The following is a 14,976-nucleotide window of genomic DNA, read 5'->3' on the forward strand; positions in this document are numbered from 1 at the left end:
AGGAATTTCTTTTCTTTTCTTTTTTTTTTTTGCTTTTTGGGTCACACCTGGCGATGCACAGGGGTTACTCCTGGCTCTGCACTCAGGAATTACCCCTGGCGGTGCTCAGGGGACATATGGGATGCTGGGAATCGAACCCGGGTCGGCCGCGTGCAAGGCAAATGCCCTACCCACTGTGCTATTGCTCCAGCCCCGAGTGCAGGAATTTCTGACGGGCCTTTCTGGGGTGAATAAGAAAGGACTCTGATCTGGGGACATCTTTGGAAACTTGACTTCGACCTGCTCTCTTATAATTTGTCCCGTCTCTCCTTGCCAGGGCATACCGTGGACCAAGGTGGACTACTTTGATAACGGCATTATCTGTAATCTCATTGAACATGTGAGTTTCCTTCTCCTAGTCCTGGGCCTTCCCTTTCACATCCTTCAGGTGCACAGAGCCAAGTGCCCTCCGCTCCCTTCTCTTCCCCCTCTCCCCCTGCTAATCCGAACCCAAACCCTTGGGAGAGTGAAGAAGGCCAAGGAGCAGGGGTGGGGCAGCCCATCTGGGAGCACAGGGCTGGGTTGAGCCGCTTCTTTCCTCCCCGGCCAGCACCAGCGAGGCATCCTGGCCATGCTGGACGAGGAGTGCCTGCGGCCCGGCGTGGTCAGCGACTCCACCTTCCTGGCCAAGCTGAACCAGCTCTTCGCCAAGCACAGTCACTATGAGAGCAAAGTCACGCAGAATGAGAAGCGCGTGTATGACCACTCCATGGGCCTCAGCTCCTTCCGCATCAGCCACTATGCAGGCAAGGTGAGCACCTGGGTGGGTGGGTGCTCAGGGGAAGACTAGGTAGGGTCTGGGAGCCAGCTGACGTTTTGGAGTCAGAACTGGGGGCGGCGGCGGCGGGGGGGGGGGGTGACAGATGAGAGGCAGGAATACTTCCCAAGGAGACAGAGGTCAAGGGCAGGCCAGGGGTCTGGGTGCCCAAAACCAACACCTGCTCCTCCACAGGTGACATACGATGTGAGCGGCTTCATTGACAAAAACAACGACTTGCTCTTCCGGGACCTGTCCCAGGCCATGTGGAAGGCCCAACACCCCCTCCTTCGGTCCCTGTTCCCTGAGGGCGACCCCAAGCAGGCATCCCTCAAACGCCCTCTCACGGCGGGGACCCAGTTCAAGAATTCCGTGGCCATTCTCATGAAGAACCTGTACTCCAAGAACCCCAACTACATCAGGTGATATGCTGATATCACACGGGGAAGGGCCCCCCAGCTGGTAGCTGGGCCAGTGTCCAGGCGCCATAGGACAGGTCCATGCGGGGACAGTGACTCGGGAAGAGGGTCTGAGTGATGGGGCGTGGGGGCGGGATTCTGGGTAGCAGCACCCCCTGGGAACATGTTAGGTCTTTCCCCAGGGAGGGCATGCAGGCGTTGGCTGCGGTAGAGGGGACTGAGTCTCCTTCTTTGCAGACCCCTCAGTACGGGGGATGCGTCAGGACCAGGTGCAGCGGGCCGGGCGGGCACGCTGCAGGGGGTAGGCCCCTCACCTCCTCCACGCCGGTCTGTCTTCCTGCCAGATGCCTCAAGCCCAATGAGCAGCAGCAGCACCGCCTGTTCTCTTCGGAGCTGGTGGCCGTGCAGGCGCGCTACCTGGGGCTGCTGGAGAACGTGCGGGTGCGGCGGGCCGGCTACGCCTTCCGCCAGGCCTACGGGCCCTTCCTGGAGCGGTATCGCCTGCTGGGCAGGAGCACGTGGCCCCACTGGAATGGAGGAGAGCGGTGAGGCTGGGGGTGGGGGGGCTGGGGAGCAGGGCAAGGTGGTGACGAGTGTCAGGGGAGGGGGGGAGTACCACGCCCCTCGGTGCATGCGCACTTGGGGGCCAGGCTCGCATCGTCCCTGTTTAGAGGTTCTGGGGGCTGGAGCAATAGCACAGCGGGTAGGGCGTTTGCCTTGCACACGGTGGACCCGGGTTCGATTCCTCCGCCCCTCTCGGAAAGCCCAGCAAGCTACCTAGAGTATCCCGCCCGCACGGCAGAGCCTGGCAAGCTCCCCGTGGTGTATTCGATATGCCAAAAACAGTAACAACCAGTCTCACCAGGGAGACGTTACTGGTGCCCGCTCGAGCAAATCGAGGAACAATGGGATGACAGTGCTACAGTGCTACAGAGGCTCTGGGGCCAGAGCACAGCGGGCAGGGGGCTTGCCTGGTGTGTGGCCGGCCCGGTTTGATCCTAGCCCAGAAGGGATCCCTGAGAGCCGAGCCGGGAGTCAGCCCTGAGCACAGCCAAAGCACAGCCCCAAACCCAAAACAACAGCAACAACTAACAGCAAAGCCAAAACCAAAAAAACCAAAAACCCCCAGAGGCTCTGTAGTGTGTTGGTGGTGGGGGACAGGATTGGGGGGAGGCCGAGGGGTCCCCTCCCGCGGGGTGGCCACCCACAGGCAGCGTCCTTCTGCTCCCACAGGGAGGGAGTTGAGAAGATCCTGGAGGAGCTGAGCATCGCCTCGGACGACAGGGCCTTTGGGAACACAAAGATCTTCATTAGAAGCCCCAAAACTGTGAGTGGGAGGGTGTCCTTGCTCGGGTTGGGGGCGCTGGAGGGGATCGGAGCAGGGGTCGCCCGGGATGGGTGGCCGATGAGGACGTCCGTCTGCAGGGATTTTATCTCTGGCGGCCGAGTTCTCGGGGACCACATGCCTTTGAGCCTTAGGATCTCGGGGTGCAGCACCCCGCCCTGAGGGGGGTGGAAGGGAGGGCTGAGGTGCCCTTGCTGGGGTCCTGAGGGCTCTCACGGGGCTGGCGGCAGCTGCCTGGAGCTGTCCGGGGAGGAAATAAGCCGAATGCACTGAGGATTGGGCAGAGGGATGAGCAACATCCTGGAGAGAGCACTGTGTGCCCAATGCCATCCCCGGCCACCCACCTGCCCCCTTCTCCCGCCTCGGCGTAGCTCTTCTACCTGGAGGAGAAGAGGCGCCTGAGGCTGCAGCAGCTGGCCACGCTCATCCAGAAGACCTACCGAGGCTGGCGCTGCCGCACCCACTACCGGCAGATGCGCAAGAGCCAGATCCTCATTTCCTCCTGGTTTCGCGGCAACATGGTACCAGACCCCTCCAGAGACTCCCCGTCCCCTCGGCCTGACAGGGTGGACCGGTGGGGGAGGGGCGGGGTGCGGGGGGGGGGGCGGAGGAGAGGGGATTCAGGAGGAGAAGGGCTTTCCTCACTGGCTCCTGGTTTCCACAGCAAAAGAAGCGCTATGGGAAGATGAGGGCATCGGCACTGTTGATCCAGGCCTTCGTGAGGGGGTGGAAGGTAATGGGGGAGGGGGAGGGGGCTTCTCGGCTGGGGTGGTCCTTCCTCTCCCCAGCCCCGTCCCAGGCTGTGCTAGTTTTTGGGGGGTGGGGCGGGGAAGAATGGCCGGGAGCAGGTCTGGCTCTGATCTAAGCCAGACCTCCGTGTGAGGGTTCGTGTGTGTCTGAAGCAAGGCTGCAAGGGGAGATCCTTCACACGTGGGGGGCTTTGGGGGCTCACTGGAAGGCAAAGCCCACGCTGCCTTCTGCTTTGAGCATCTTTTTTTTTTTTTTTTTTTTTTTGCTTTTTGGGTCACACCTGGCGATGCTCAGGGGTTACTCCTGGCTCTGTATCAGGGATCACCCCTGGTGGTGCTCAGGGGACCATATGGGATGCTGGGCCGCGTGCAAGGCAAACGCCCTACCCGCTGTGCTATCACTCCAGCCCCCTGCTTTGAGCATCTTATCTGCTGTTTCTTCCTCCCTCCACGAGGGCCTTAACTCGACCTCTCCCTCTCTTCTTCCTGAGGTTGAAAGTAGTAGCACCTCTCTGTCTTCTAGTCTTCTAGGTCTCACTATCTTTTTTTAAAAATTTTTTTTGGGGGGTCATACCCGGCAGTGCACAGGGATCACTTCTGGCTCATGCACTCAGGAATTACTCCTGGCAGTGCTCAGGGGACTATCTGGGATGCTGGGAATTGAACCTGGGTTGGCCGCGTGCAAGGCAAACGCCCTACCCGCTGTGCTATTGCTCCAGCCCTCACTGTCTATCTTTGACTCCTTTTTATTTTCCTGCCAAGGCTCGCAAGAATTATCGAAAATACTTCCGGTCAGGGGCTGCCCTCACCTTGTCAAACTTCGTCTACAGGAGCTTGGTAAGTGCATGTGTGTGTGTGGAGGGGGGAAGTGAGGAGGTGGCGGAGGGAGGGACTTGTCGGAAGAGGGAGATGTGGGGTTTGACAAGTGCTTTCTCTCTCTGTGTGTACTTCATGTGACTGCGGAAGAGGGGGTGGCAGAGCCCAGGGACAGAACAGGGGAACATTTTGGCTTGAGTGGATACTACCAGCAATGTCATGGCAGCAGGGGGACCCCAACACACCCAACAATTAGTCCATGCTGAGTAGGACTGAGCCTCATGCACAGGGGAGCCGGCGGAGGAACCCAGGTGTGTGGGGCTCACGGCCGAGATCTCCAAGACTGCTCAGATCGAGACTGGGCCTCTTCCACCCAGATCCCCCATTTTCCAGTAGCTAGGCAGTCACACCCAGAGACTGCCCCGGCCCGCCCGCTGTATAATCCCATCAATGGCCAACATCCAGAGACTATAAAACCAAGCTCCTGGAAGCATCTAATAGCCTAGTTCTCCCTCTTGGAGAACCTGACAAGCTACCGAGAGTCTATTTCCCACTTGGGAGAGCCTGGCAAGCTCCCCATGGCGTATTAATATCCAAAATACAGTAACAGATGTATACATACCTCCTGGAGAGCCCAGCAAGCTACCGAGAGTATTCTGCCCACACGGCAGAGCCTGGCAAGCTACCCGTGGCGTATTCCAAAAATAGTAACAATAGGTCTCATTTCCCTGACCCTGAAAGAGCCTCCAATCATTGGGAAAGACGAGAAAGGAGAGGCTGCTAAAATCTCAGGGCTGAATGTAATAGAGATGTTACTGGTGCCTGCCCGAGTAAATGAACGAACAATGGGATGACAGTGATACAGTGATACAGTGAGTAGGACTGAGAGGAGAGGGGCCTGGCTGGGTAACACTGGAGCAGCTAAACCAGCCGTCTCAGGCCCACTTTATGGCTGGGTGAAAGTGAAATTATCTTTCCCACTGTTTTCTCTGCACGTCTATCAGGAGAAGTAGAAGTGAAATCTCAGGAAGGGCTTCTTTTTTCAAAGAATTATTATTATATATATTTTGTTTCCCGGTGTTGGCCCACACAGTGATGCTCGGGGGCTGTTCCTGGCTCTGTGCTGCCGGGGATTCAGCGGAGATCACCCTCGTGCAGAGCAAGCACTCGGCCCTTTGGGCCTTCGAGCCTCTCTACCTTAGTTCTGAGGACAGGGGAGAGAGGAGGCAGCAAGGAGCCATCACCAGAGCTGGGTGGGCAAGTGATGGGCAAAGAGGAAAAGAGGGCCAGAGAAGGGTGATTTCCAGAGGCACCCATCTCTGATATCTGTGTGTGTGGAGGGTGTCGGGGGGAGGAGACTGACCCGGAAGGAGCAGCGTTGCCTGGAGGGTCTCAAGAGGAGAGTGAAGTGGGTGGTCTCGGACAGAGGCTGGCTTGTTCAGAATTGACCTGTGCTGATTCAGGTTTTGGAAATTACGTATAAGGACTCTTGTTAACTGTGCTCATTCAGACAGGGTTCACATACACTGGCAGCTCCTTTTTGTCATGGAAAAGGCGACATCCCCCCTCCGCTCCCCGCCCCAGGATAAGGGATGGGGGCTCAGTGCCGTGTCATTCCTATCTCCAGGTCTTTCCATTGGCTTCCTGAGCCTCCCTTGGGACCTCTTCCTTGCCTTCCACAGGGGGTGTCCAGATCCCCAGGACCCTTCATTTTTTTTTAACATTTTATTTATTTATTTATTTTAAAATTTATTTATTTTTTAATTAGTGAGTCACAGTGAGGGTACAGTTACAGATTCACACATTTTCGTGCTTGTTTTTCCCTCATGCAATGTTCGAGAGCCCATCCCTCCACCAGTGTCCATTCTCCACCACACAATGAACCCAGTATCCCTCCCACCCCCCAATCCCATCCCCCCTACCCCACCCCACCTCTAAGGCAGGGCATTCCAATTTGTTCTCTCTCTCTCTCCTTTTGAGTGTTGTGGTTTGCAGTAGGGGTATGGAGTGGCCATCATGTTCAGTCTCTAGTCTACTTTCAGCACGCATTTCCCTCCCCACGCGGGATCTCCAATCACGTTTTACTTGGTGTTCCCTTCTCTATCTGGGATGACTTTCCCCCAGCGTGTGAGGCCAGCCTCCAAGCTATGGAACCAACCTCCTGGTGTTTTTTTTATACTACTATTCTTGGGTATTAGTCTCCTGCTCTGTTATTTTATATTCCACAGATGAGTGCAATCTCACACCACAGAGCATGGAACACACCCAGGACCCTTCTTTCCCTGCTCTCTGCTCCCCAGGCTATCTGTCTTCCTGGAGTACGTGCTCTCTTGCTGCATGCCTTAGACATGCGATCTGATTTTGCTCTGCCTCTTGACCAGCTCTGTCTTCACCTTTGGGGCCACCTGTATGTTGTCAGGCATCTGTTGAATGTCAAGTCAGGAGCTGTTAGTTCAAGCCAGCTATTGCAGTCAGTCACATGCCTGGCAGGATCGTGTAACAGGGGTCTCTGAACGTGGACTTTCCTGGTGTTTTGTTGTTGTTTGAAAAAAAAAAAACCAGCAACTGGTGCCAGGGATCAAACCTAGAGCCTCAACTCCTAGAAACAATAGACTTGTATAGTAAAGTTGCAGGCTATAAAATCAATACCCAAAAGTCCATGGCTTTCCTATATGCAAATAATGAGAGAAGAAAGTGACATGAAAAAAGCAATCCCGTTCACAATCGTGCCTCAAAAAAATCAAGTACCTTGATAGAGGCCATGCGGGGGAAGGGTGTTGCGGGCTGAATGTGGGCTAGAGACTGAACACAATGGCCACTCAACACCTTTATTGCAAACCACAACAGCTAATTAGAGATAGAGAACAGAAGGGGATGCCCTGCCACAGTGGCAGGGTGGGGTGGGGGGAGATGGGATTGGGGAGGGTGGGAGGGATGCTGGGTTTACTGGTGGTGGAGAATGGGCACTGGTGAAGGGATGGGCTCTTGAACTTTGTATGAGGGAAACATGAGCACAGAAGTGTATAAATCTGTAACTGTACCCTCACAGTGATTCACTAATTAAAAATAAATAAATTTTTTAAAAAATCAAGTACCTCGGAATCAGCTTAACTAAGGAGGTAAAGGACTTATACGAAGAAAACTACAAAACACTACTTCAGGAAATAAAAGAGGACACGAGGAAATGGAAAGATATCCCCTGCTCATGGATTGGAAGAATTAACATTGTCAAAATGGCAATACTGCCCAAAGCATTGTACAAATTCAATGCGATCCCTATAAGGATACCCATGATATTCTTCAAAGAAATGGAGCAAACACTCCTGAAATTCATATGGAACAATAAGCCCCCACGAATAGCTAAAGCAATTCTTGGGGAAAAGAAAATGGGAGGAATCAACCTCCCCAACTTCAAACTCTACTACAAAATGGTAATAATCAAAACAGCATGGTACTGGAACAAAGGCAGAGCTGCCGACCAGTGGAACAGGGTTGAATATTCTCTAATCTTTGATAAGGGAGCAAGAAGTGTGAAGTGGAGCAAGGAAAGCCTCTTTAACAAATTGTGCCGGCAAAACTGGACAGCTACATGTGAGCCTTGTATATGCGAGGCATGTGCCCTACCACCAAGCCACCCCCCAGCCCCTTTTATTTTTCATTTTAATTAATTTTATTTAGTAATTATATTTTTATTTAAGAAACATGGAGGGGCAAGAGAGATGGTACAGCAGGTAGGGTGTTTGTCTTGCATGCAACTGACTTGGGTTCAATCCCTGGCATCCCATATGGTCCCCCCACCACCTCCAGCCCGCCCGGAGTGATCCTTGAGTGCAGAGCCAGGAGTAAGCCCGGAGCACCCCAAACAACACAAAACATAAAAATTAACATGGAAGGAGAGAGAGAGAAGAGAGAACTCTATAAAAGAAAGGACAGTGCACCCCAAGTTATGATGTGGGCAACCCAGAATGAATGTACTCCCCCTTATTTTTGGAAATTTCACATCTTAAGGGCCTGAGAGATAGTTCAAGTGTAAGGCGCTTGCCTTGCATGTGGCTGACCCTGGTTCAATCCCTGCACCTGAGTACCACCAGAGTGTCCCCTAAGCAGAGACCCACCTTCCCTCACCCCCTCCAAAACACCCCAAACCTTAGCATCCTAATAGAAAATTTAAAATAATAATTCCAAAAATTTGGGGCCAGAGTGATAGTAAGTGGGGAGGGTGTTTGTCTTCATGTGGCCAATTTGGATTTGATCTTTAGCATCCCAAATGGTGCCCCAGATACCTCCAGGAGTAATTCCTGAGTACAGAGTAAGGAGAAACCCCTGAATACTTCTGGTTGTGGCCCCAAAACCACACACACACACACACACACACACACACACACACACACACACACACATATATATAAGTGCTGAAGATCAAGTCATTTTCTAGAGCTTCTTTAATTCAATTCCATAAACAAGCAGGGTTCAAGGTGTTCACTTGGCTGTAAAAATTTAAGAGAACTGGTTTTAGTTTGGGGGAGATTAAGCTGTCAGATGCCCTGGTGAAACTTGATTGGATCCTGGAACAGGAAAAATAAAAACAAAGTTAAGAAAGAGTTGGTAAAAGTTTAAGGGTCATGTGAGGAAATTTGAATTTGCATTGCTGTTGGAAGAGTTTATTGAAATTAACTTTTTTTTTGCTTTTTGCTTTCTGGGTCATACCCGGCGATGCACGGGGGTTACTCCTGGCTTTGCACTCAGGAATTACTCCTTGTGGTGCTTGGGGGACCAAATGGGATGCTGGGAATCGAACCCGGGTCGGCTGCATGCAAGGCAAATGCCCTACCCGCTGTACTATTGTTCCAGTCCCAAATGTTTATTTTCTTACATGTGGTGGACCCAATTTTTTGGAGATGCAGGCTTTGGTTTTAGGGGGAAATGTCATAATTTCTGTAACACACTTTAGGAGAACATAGTAACAAAGATCTTATATACTTGTGTGCATTTATGTATATGTTTATATATGTCTGTTTCTATGTGGCATGTGAGAGAGAGAGGGAGGGAGGGAGAGAGAGAGAGAGAGAGAGAGAGAGAGAGAGAGAGAGAGAGAGAGAGAGAGAGGGAGGGAGGGAGGGAGGGAGGGAGAGAGATGTTAATCAATCACTGACAGAGATTGACACTTCCAAGTCTCAGCTGACCTTGTTTCTCACCTGGGTGTGGGGCGGGGGGCCGGGATGCTGCCTCCTCCCAGGTGGCAGGATATGGACACAAGTTCCTTCTCATCAGTCCACTTCTCCCCACTTTCTCCTGCTCCCGTCTCAGGCACAGAAATTCTTACTGGGGCTGAAGAATAGTTTGCCACCCCCGGATGTCTTGGACAAAACGTGGCCGGCTGCCCCGTACAAGTGCTTCCGGGTGGTGAATCAGGAGCTGCAGCGTCTTCACCACCAATGGAAGGTGAGTGGCACCGAGTCTCCTGCCTTCCCTCTCTTCTCCCTTCTCCTTGCCCTTTTCCCAACCCCTCTGGTTTTCCTCAGGGCCTCCCTCTTATCTTTTTTATTTCACACCCAGTAAAATAAATGGGCTGGAGTGATAGCACAGCGGGTAGGGCGTTTGCCTTGCACGCCGCTGACCCAGGTTCGACTCCTCTGCCCCTCTCGGAGAGCCCGGCAAGCTACCGAGAGTATCCCGCCCGCACGGCAGAGCCTGGCAAGCTCCCTGTGGCGTATTCAATATGCCAAAACCAGTAACAACAAGTCTCACCATGGAGACGTGACTGGTGCCCGCTCGAGTAAATCGATGAGCAACGGGGTGACAATGACAGTGACCCAGTGGTGCTCAGGGGCTACTTCTGAGTTGGGTGTAGAGAGTGGGAGCTAGTTAGTTCCTGGCAGTGCTTTGGGGACCGTGCAGTCCTGGGCATTAAACCTGGGCCTCCTGCAAACAAAACATGCGCTTAGCCCATTGAGCTGTCTGTCTCAATTCTTCCTGTATTGTTTCTCTCTCTCTCTCTCTCTCTCGCTCTCTCTTTTTTTTCTTTCTTCCATTTCTTTTATTGTGGTAGAACATGCAGAACAAAATCCACAATATTAATTTGTGGGTTTGTTTGTTTTTTGGGGGAATGCCCTCAAGTGCTCAGAGGTTGCTCCTGGCTCTGTGCTCAGGTGCCGGGAGCCAAAATGTCAGTATAGCCTGACCTGCGATTAAGGACCCAACCCTATTTTGGACAAATGTCCTTACATTAAGAAATTAACCTCTTGGGGCTGGAGCAATAGCATAGCGGGTGGGGCGTTTGCCTTGCACGCACAAGGCCAACCCGGGTTCGATTCCCAGCATCCCATAGGGTCCCCTGAGTACTACCAGGGGTGATTCCTGAGTGCAGAGCCAGGAGTAACCCCTGTGCAGAGTCAGGTGTGCCCTAAGAAGCAAAAATAAATAAATAAATAAATAAAATAATTCAACCTCTTCTCAGGAAAGTGTTAGAACAAATTGAAGTTTCTGAGCAACGCCCGAGATCACTGTCATGCGCCCGCCGTGAGGGCTTGCGCCCTGTGTCACTGAAAATGTGCATGTATTGTTACTTCCCCATTTTGCCTACTTCCTCTTGTAATCAATTATAAAAAACTAACTTGAGAGAAAAAGAGAGCTTTTGCTTTTGCTTGCTTGCTTGAGCAAAGCCTTGTCTTGCTCCCGTTCTTCTTTCCATCACTCGCGCACCCTCTCCCGGTTACCCACGTTGACTAGTCCTGCGGGATGGGACACTCAGGAATCAGTCCTGGCCGGCTCAGGGGACCCTCTGGTGTGCTGACAATCAAACTCGGCTGGTCAGCAGGCAAGGCCCAAGCGTATTTATTTGGTTTTGGTTTTGGGGGACACATCTGGTGATGCACAGGGTTTTTCCCTGGCTCTGCACTCAGGGATTACTCCTACTCGCTGTGCTATCGCTCCAGCCCCAACCCTGTTTTTCTTAAAAGATTAAAGTTTAAGGGGGCTGGAGTGATAGCACAGCGGGGAGGGGGTTTGCCTTGCCTGCGGCCAACCCAGGTCGATTCCCAGCATCCCATATGGTCCCCTGAGCACCGCCAGGGGTAATTCCTGAGTGCAGAGCCAGGAGGAACCCCTGTGCATCGCCGGGTGTGACCCAAAAAGCAAAAAAAAAAAAAAAGCAAAAAAAAAAGAAAAGAATTAATTAAAGTTTATGCAGCATCAGTAAGGATATTCCCGTGGCCATGCAGCCAACACGGCGTCCTGTGTCAGACTCTCCCGTCATCCCAAACGGAAACTCTGACCAGTTCAGCAGCGACTCCCCAGTCTCTGCTCTCCCAGCTGCACTGGGAACTTTCTTTCCATTGAACTCAACTATTCTAGGCCCCTCACGGAGTGAAGCCAGCGGGAAGTACCTCCCGGGTGCCTGTTTGGGCCAGCCCTGTGTGCTGTTTGGGACAGCTGTCTGACCGTCTCCAGACCCTTCCTGGCACCCCCAATTCCATCCCCTCCTTCCTGTTCCTCCAGTTCCTCCCCCTCCTCCTTCTGCCTCTCAGCCTTCTCCCCCTCTCTCTCCTCAGACCTCCCTCCTCCTCATGATCATAACGCCCACCCCTCGCCCTTACAGTGCAAGAAATACCGGGACCGACTGTCCCCAAAGCAGGTGGAGAGCCTGAGGGAGAAGGTCTGCGCTAGCGAGCTGTTCAAGGACAAGAAGGCGTCGTATCCCGCGAGGTGAGCGCTTCCTGACAGGCAGGGTGCCAGCAGGGGCGAAGGGAAGATGCCCTGAAGGACACTGTGTGGGGCATGAGAGCCACGAACCCTGGGGCAGCTTCCGCAGCTCTGAGTTTCTGGGGTCCAGGAGCCGTGGAAGCGTTTGCTTTTCTAAAGGCTCCCCTGGTGGGGGCGGGGGGGGTCTCGGGCTGAGCTCTGAGAGGGGAACAGGTGCTGGGCTGTGGGATGCCAGTGACAGGCCCTGCAGGGGGAGGGCGTGTGGCCGTGAGGGTCAGTGGTGAGGACATCGCCTGTGTGTCCTCAGCGTCCCCCTCCCATTCCGCGGGGACTACATTGGGCTGCAGAGGAACCCCAAGCTGCAGAAGCTGAAAGGTGGGGAGGAAGGACCCGTGCTGATGGCAGAGACTGTGAGCAAGATCAATCGTGGCAACGGCAAGGTACAAGCCTGCAGGGGAGCCCCTCGGCTGGGGCATAGCCTGGGGGCGTGGGGGTAATCCCCTCCTTCCCTTACCTCTCTCTCTCTCTCTCTCTCTCTCTCTTTTTTTTTTTTTTTTTGCTTTTTGGTCACACCCAGTGATGCACAGGGCTTCCTCCTGGCTCATGCACTCAGGAATTACTCCTGGCGGTGCTTGGGGGACCCTATGGGATGCTGGGAATCGAACCCGGGTCAGCCGCGTGCAAGGCAAACGCCCTCCCCGCTGTGCTATCGCTCCAGCCCCCGGACCTCTCTCTGTCTTCTTTCCCCAGACTTCCTCCCGAGTTCTCCTCCTCACCAAGGGACACCTGATTCTCGCAGACCCCAAGAAATCTCAGACCAAAACTGTCATTGGACTGGACACTTTGGCAGGGGTGTCAGTGACCAGCTTGAAGGACGGGCTTTTCAGCTTGCATCTGAGTGAGGTGGGGGCCTCAGACGGGGATCGGGGGCGGGCAGCACCGAGGGGCAGGGCTGGCCTGCCACAGCACCGTGAGGCCGCTCGTGCTTCTCCTGAGGGGTGAATGAGCCCCTTCTCCCTCTTTCCCTCAGATCTCGTCAGTGGGGTCCAAGGGCGACTTCCTGCTGGTCAGTGAGCACGTGGTGGAGCTGCTGACCAGGATGTCTCGGGCTGTGCTGGAGGCTACGAAGAAGCAGTTGCTGATCACAGTGACTGAGAAGTAAGGCCGCCCGCTGAGGGGGACTATGGGGCGCCGATGCCCAATCTGTTGGTCACTGCGATCAGGGGAATTCAGAGTCTGAGCAGGGATGGGGGACGTGTCGAGTCCTCCCCTGCTCAAGTTGTCTGGGGTCTCAGGCCTTCTCCTTGAGGGTGGTGGTGGGGCGCAGGTGGATGGACCACCCCTAAGAAACTCAGGGGGGCGCTGGAGTGATAGCACTGCAGGTAGGGCGTTTGCCTTGCACGAGGCCGACCCGGGTTCGAATCCCAGCATCCCACATGGTCCCCTGAGCACCACCAGGAGTAATTCCTGAGTGCAGAGCCAGGAATGACCCCTGTGCATTGCCGGGTGTGACCCAAAAAGCAAAAAAAAAAAAAAAAAAAAAAGAAAGTCGGGGGCTGGGGGGAGACATTAACTGTGTTTCTTCTGTGCCTTGCCCCCACTCCAGTTTCACAGTGCGGTTCAAGGAGGGCCGCGTGACTGTCAAGGTCATCCAGGGCCCTTCCGGGGGCGGAACCGGCAAGCTCAGTTGCAAGAAGAAGGGGAGCCAGTGTCTGGAAGTGACCGTCTCATGAGGGCCTTCTTCCTCCCCGCGGACCAGCACGAACCCCTGAAGAGGCCCCTTCCTGCCCGGGCTGGCCAGCCCCCTCCGCCGCGCTAGTTTGCCTTTCACCCTCCCCGCCCTCCCCCTCCCCCCCCCACCCCGCCACCCACACACCTCTCTGACCTTCAATAAACCAAGTGACTTCCGAAAATGAACTGCTCGAAGCGGCCCCGCGTGCAGTTCCTCCCCCACCCCCACCCCTTCTGGAGCCGGAGGAGGCGGATAATAAGGGAAGGGAAATTGTCTCCAGCCTCCTTGACCATCTGCGCTCTGGTCGGCCGGGGAGGGGCCGGGCCGGGCCGGGCCCAGGGGGGGACTGGGCAGTCGGGGTTGGGGCTCCGGTCTCAGGTGGCCAATGGGCTGATTCATTAAATGTGTCCCTGACCGAGAAGTCGGGATCCGGGTCTTCATGGAAACTGGGAGCCTCTGGAGACTCTGGTCTCCATAGAGGCCCTGAAGTAAGCCGGAAAAATGAAATTTCCCTGTGCCTGGGGCTTTGGGGGCAGGGAGTCACTTGGGCGCTTTATCACATCCGGGCACCGCCAGTTCCATATGCCACAGGGGTAGGCCAAGGCTGCGGCCAACTGTTATTGAGCCAATCACTGCCCCACAGCTGGGGCCTGCAGCTGGTGGCACTTGCAGGGACCCCTGCTCTGGCTGACCACTTTTTCTTTAATTTTTTTTTTCCTCCGCGTCATTGTCATTTTAAATATTTGTTCCGTTTCCCACAGTCTCACATCAAGCAGTTTTCCCGGCTTCTGTGGAGCATGCTTAAAATTGATACAGAGCAGGGTTTTGTTTTTTTTTTTTTTTGCTTGTTTGTTTGTTTTTGTTTTTGGGCCACACCCGGCCGATGCACAGGGGTTACTCCTGGCTCATGTATTCAGGATTTCCTCCTGGCAGTGCTCGGGGACCGTATGGGATGCTGGGAATCGACCCCGGGTCTGCAGCGTGCAAGGCAAACGCCCTCCCCGCTGTGCTGTCGCTCCAGCCCCGATAAGCAGTGTTCTGGATAGTGCTTTCTTTCCTTGCACCACTCCGTGACCTCCTTCCTCGGAGACTCAGTCTCTACCTTTAGGGAGCGAGGGGCTCTTTATTTGCAGCCGGCTTTAGCGTGGTGCCTCACCGGCGCTCACAAAGGCCGCCTTTGTTTCTGCGTCTGGCTTTGCCTTCCTGGCTCTCAGGAGCTCTGATCTTTGTCTGCCCGGGCATGCCCCTTCCCCCTCTCTGTGAGCGAGCGCCGTGAGTCTGGGGTCCCCCTGCACCTCCTGGGCCGGCAGCTCAAAGCTCCAAGCAATCACACACCCAGGGGACCAAATGAACTCGTCTTCTTGCACGCAGATTAATCTTGCTTTTTCCGCTCGGGCCCCGGCTTCCGGTGCACGGGC

The 14,976-nt window shown here is 54.4% G+C and overlaps 1 protein-coding gene across 1 annotated transcript in view; it reads left to right on the forward strand.

Moving 5' to 3' along the window:
• Positions 1–13,645, forward strand: part of MYO1A (myosin IA) — a 28,873-nt gene extending 15,228 nt beyond the window's left edge. Inside the window, exons 14-27 of the mRNA XM_004601942.2 lie at positions 317–379; positions 590–790; positions 992–1,218; positions 1,560–1,760; positions 2,449–2,542; positions 2,932–3,081; positions 3,225–3,293; positions 4,072–4,146; positions 9,433–9,567; positions 11,723–11,829; positions 12,134–12,266; positions 12,577–12,729; positions 12,857–12,984; positions 13,433–13,645. Coding sequence (XP_004601999.2) covers positions 317–379; positions 590–790; positions 992–1,218; positions 1,560–1,760; positions 2,449–2,542; positions 2,932–3,081; positions 3,225–3,293; positions 4,072–4,146; positions 9,433–9,567; positions 11,723–11,829; positions 12,134–12,266; positions 12,577–12,729; positions 12,857–12,984; positions 13,433–13,559 — 1,863 coding nt within the window. The 3' untranslated portion in view covers positions 13,560–13,645. The remainder of the gene's footprint in view (positions 1–316; positions 380–589; positions 791–991; positions 1,219–1,559; positions 1,761–2,448; positions 2,543–2,931; positions 3,082–3,224; positions 3,294–4,071; positions 4,147–9,432; positions 9,568–11,722; positions 11,830–12,133; positions 12,267–12,576; positions 12,730–12,856; positions 12,985–13,432) is intronic.
• The last annotated feature ends 1,331 nt before the right edge of the window (positions 13,646–14,976 follow it).

This window comes from Sorex araneus, chromosome 2, assembly GCF_027595985.1.
Source record: "Sorex araneus isolate mSorAra2 chromosome 2, mSorAra2.pri, whole genome shotgun sequence".
NCBI classification, from domain to species: Eukaryota; Metazoa; Chordata; class Mammalia; order Eulipotyphla; family Soricidae; genus Sorex; species Sorex araneus.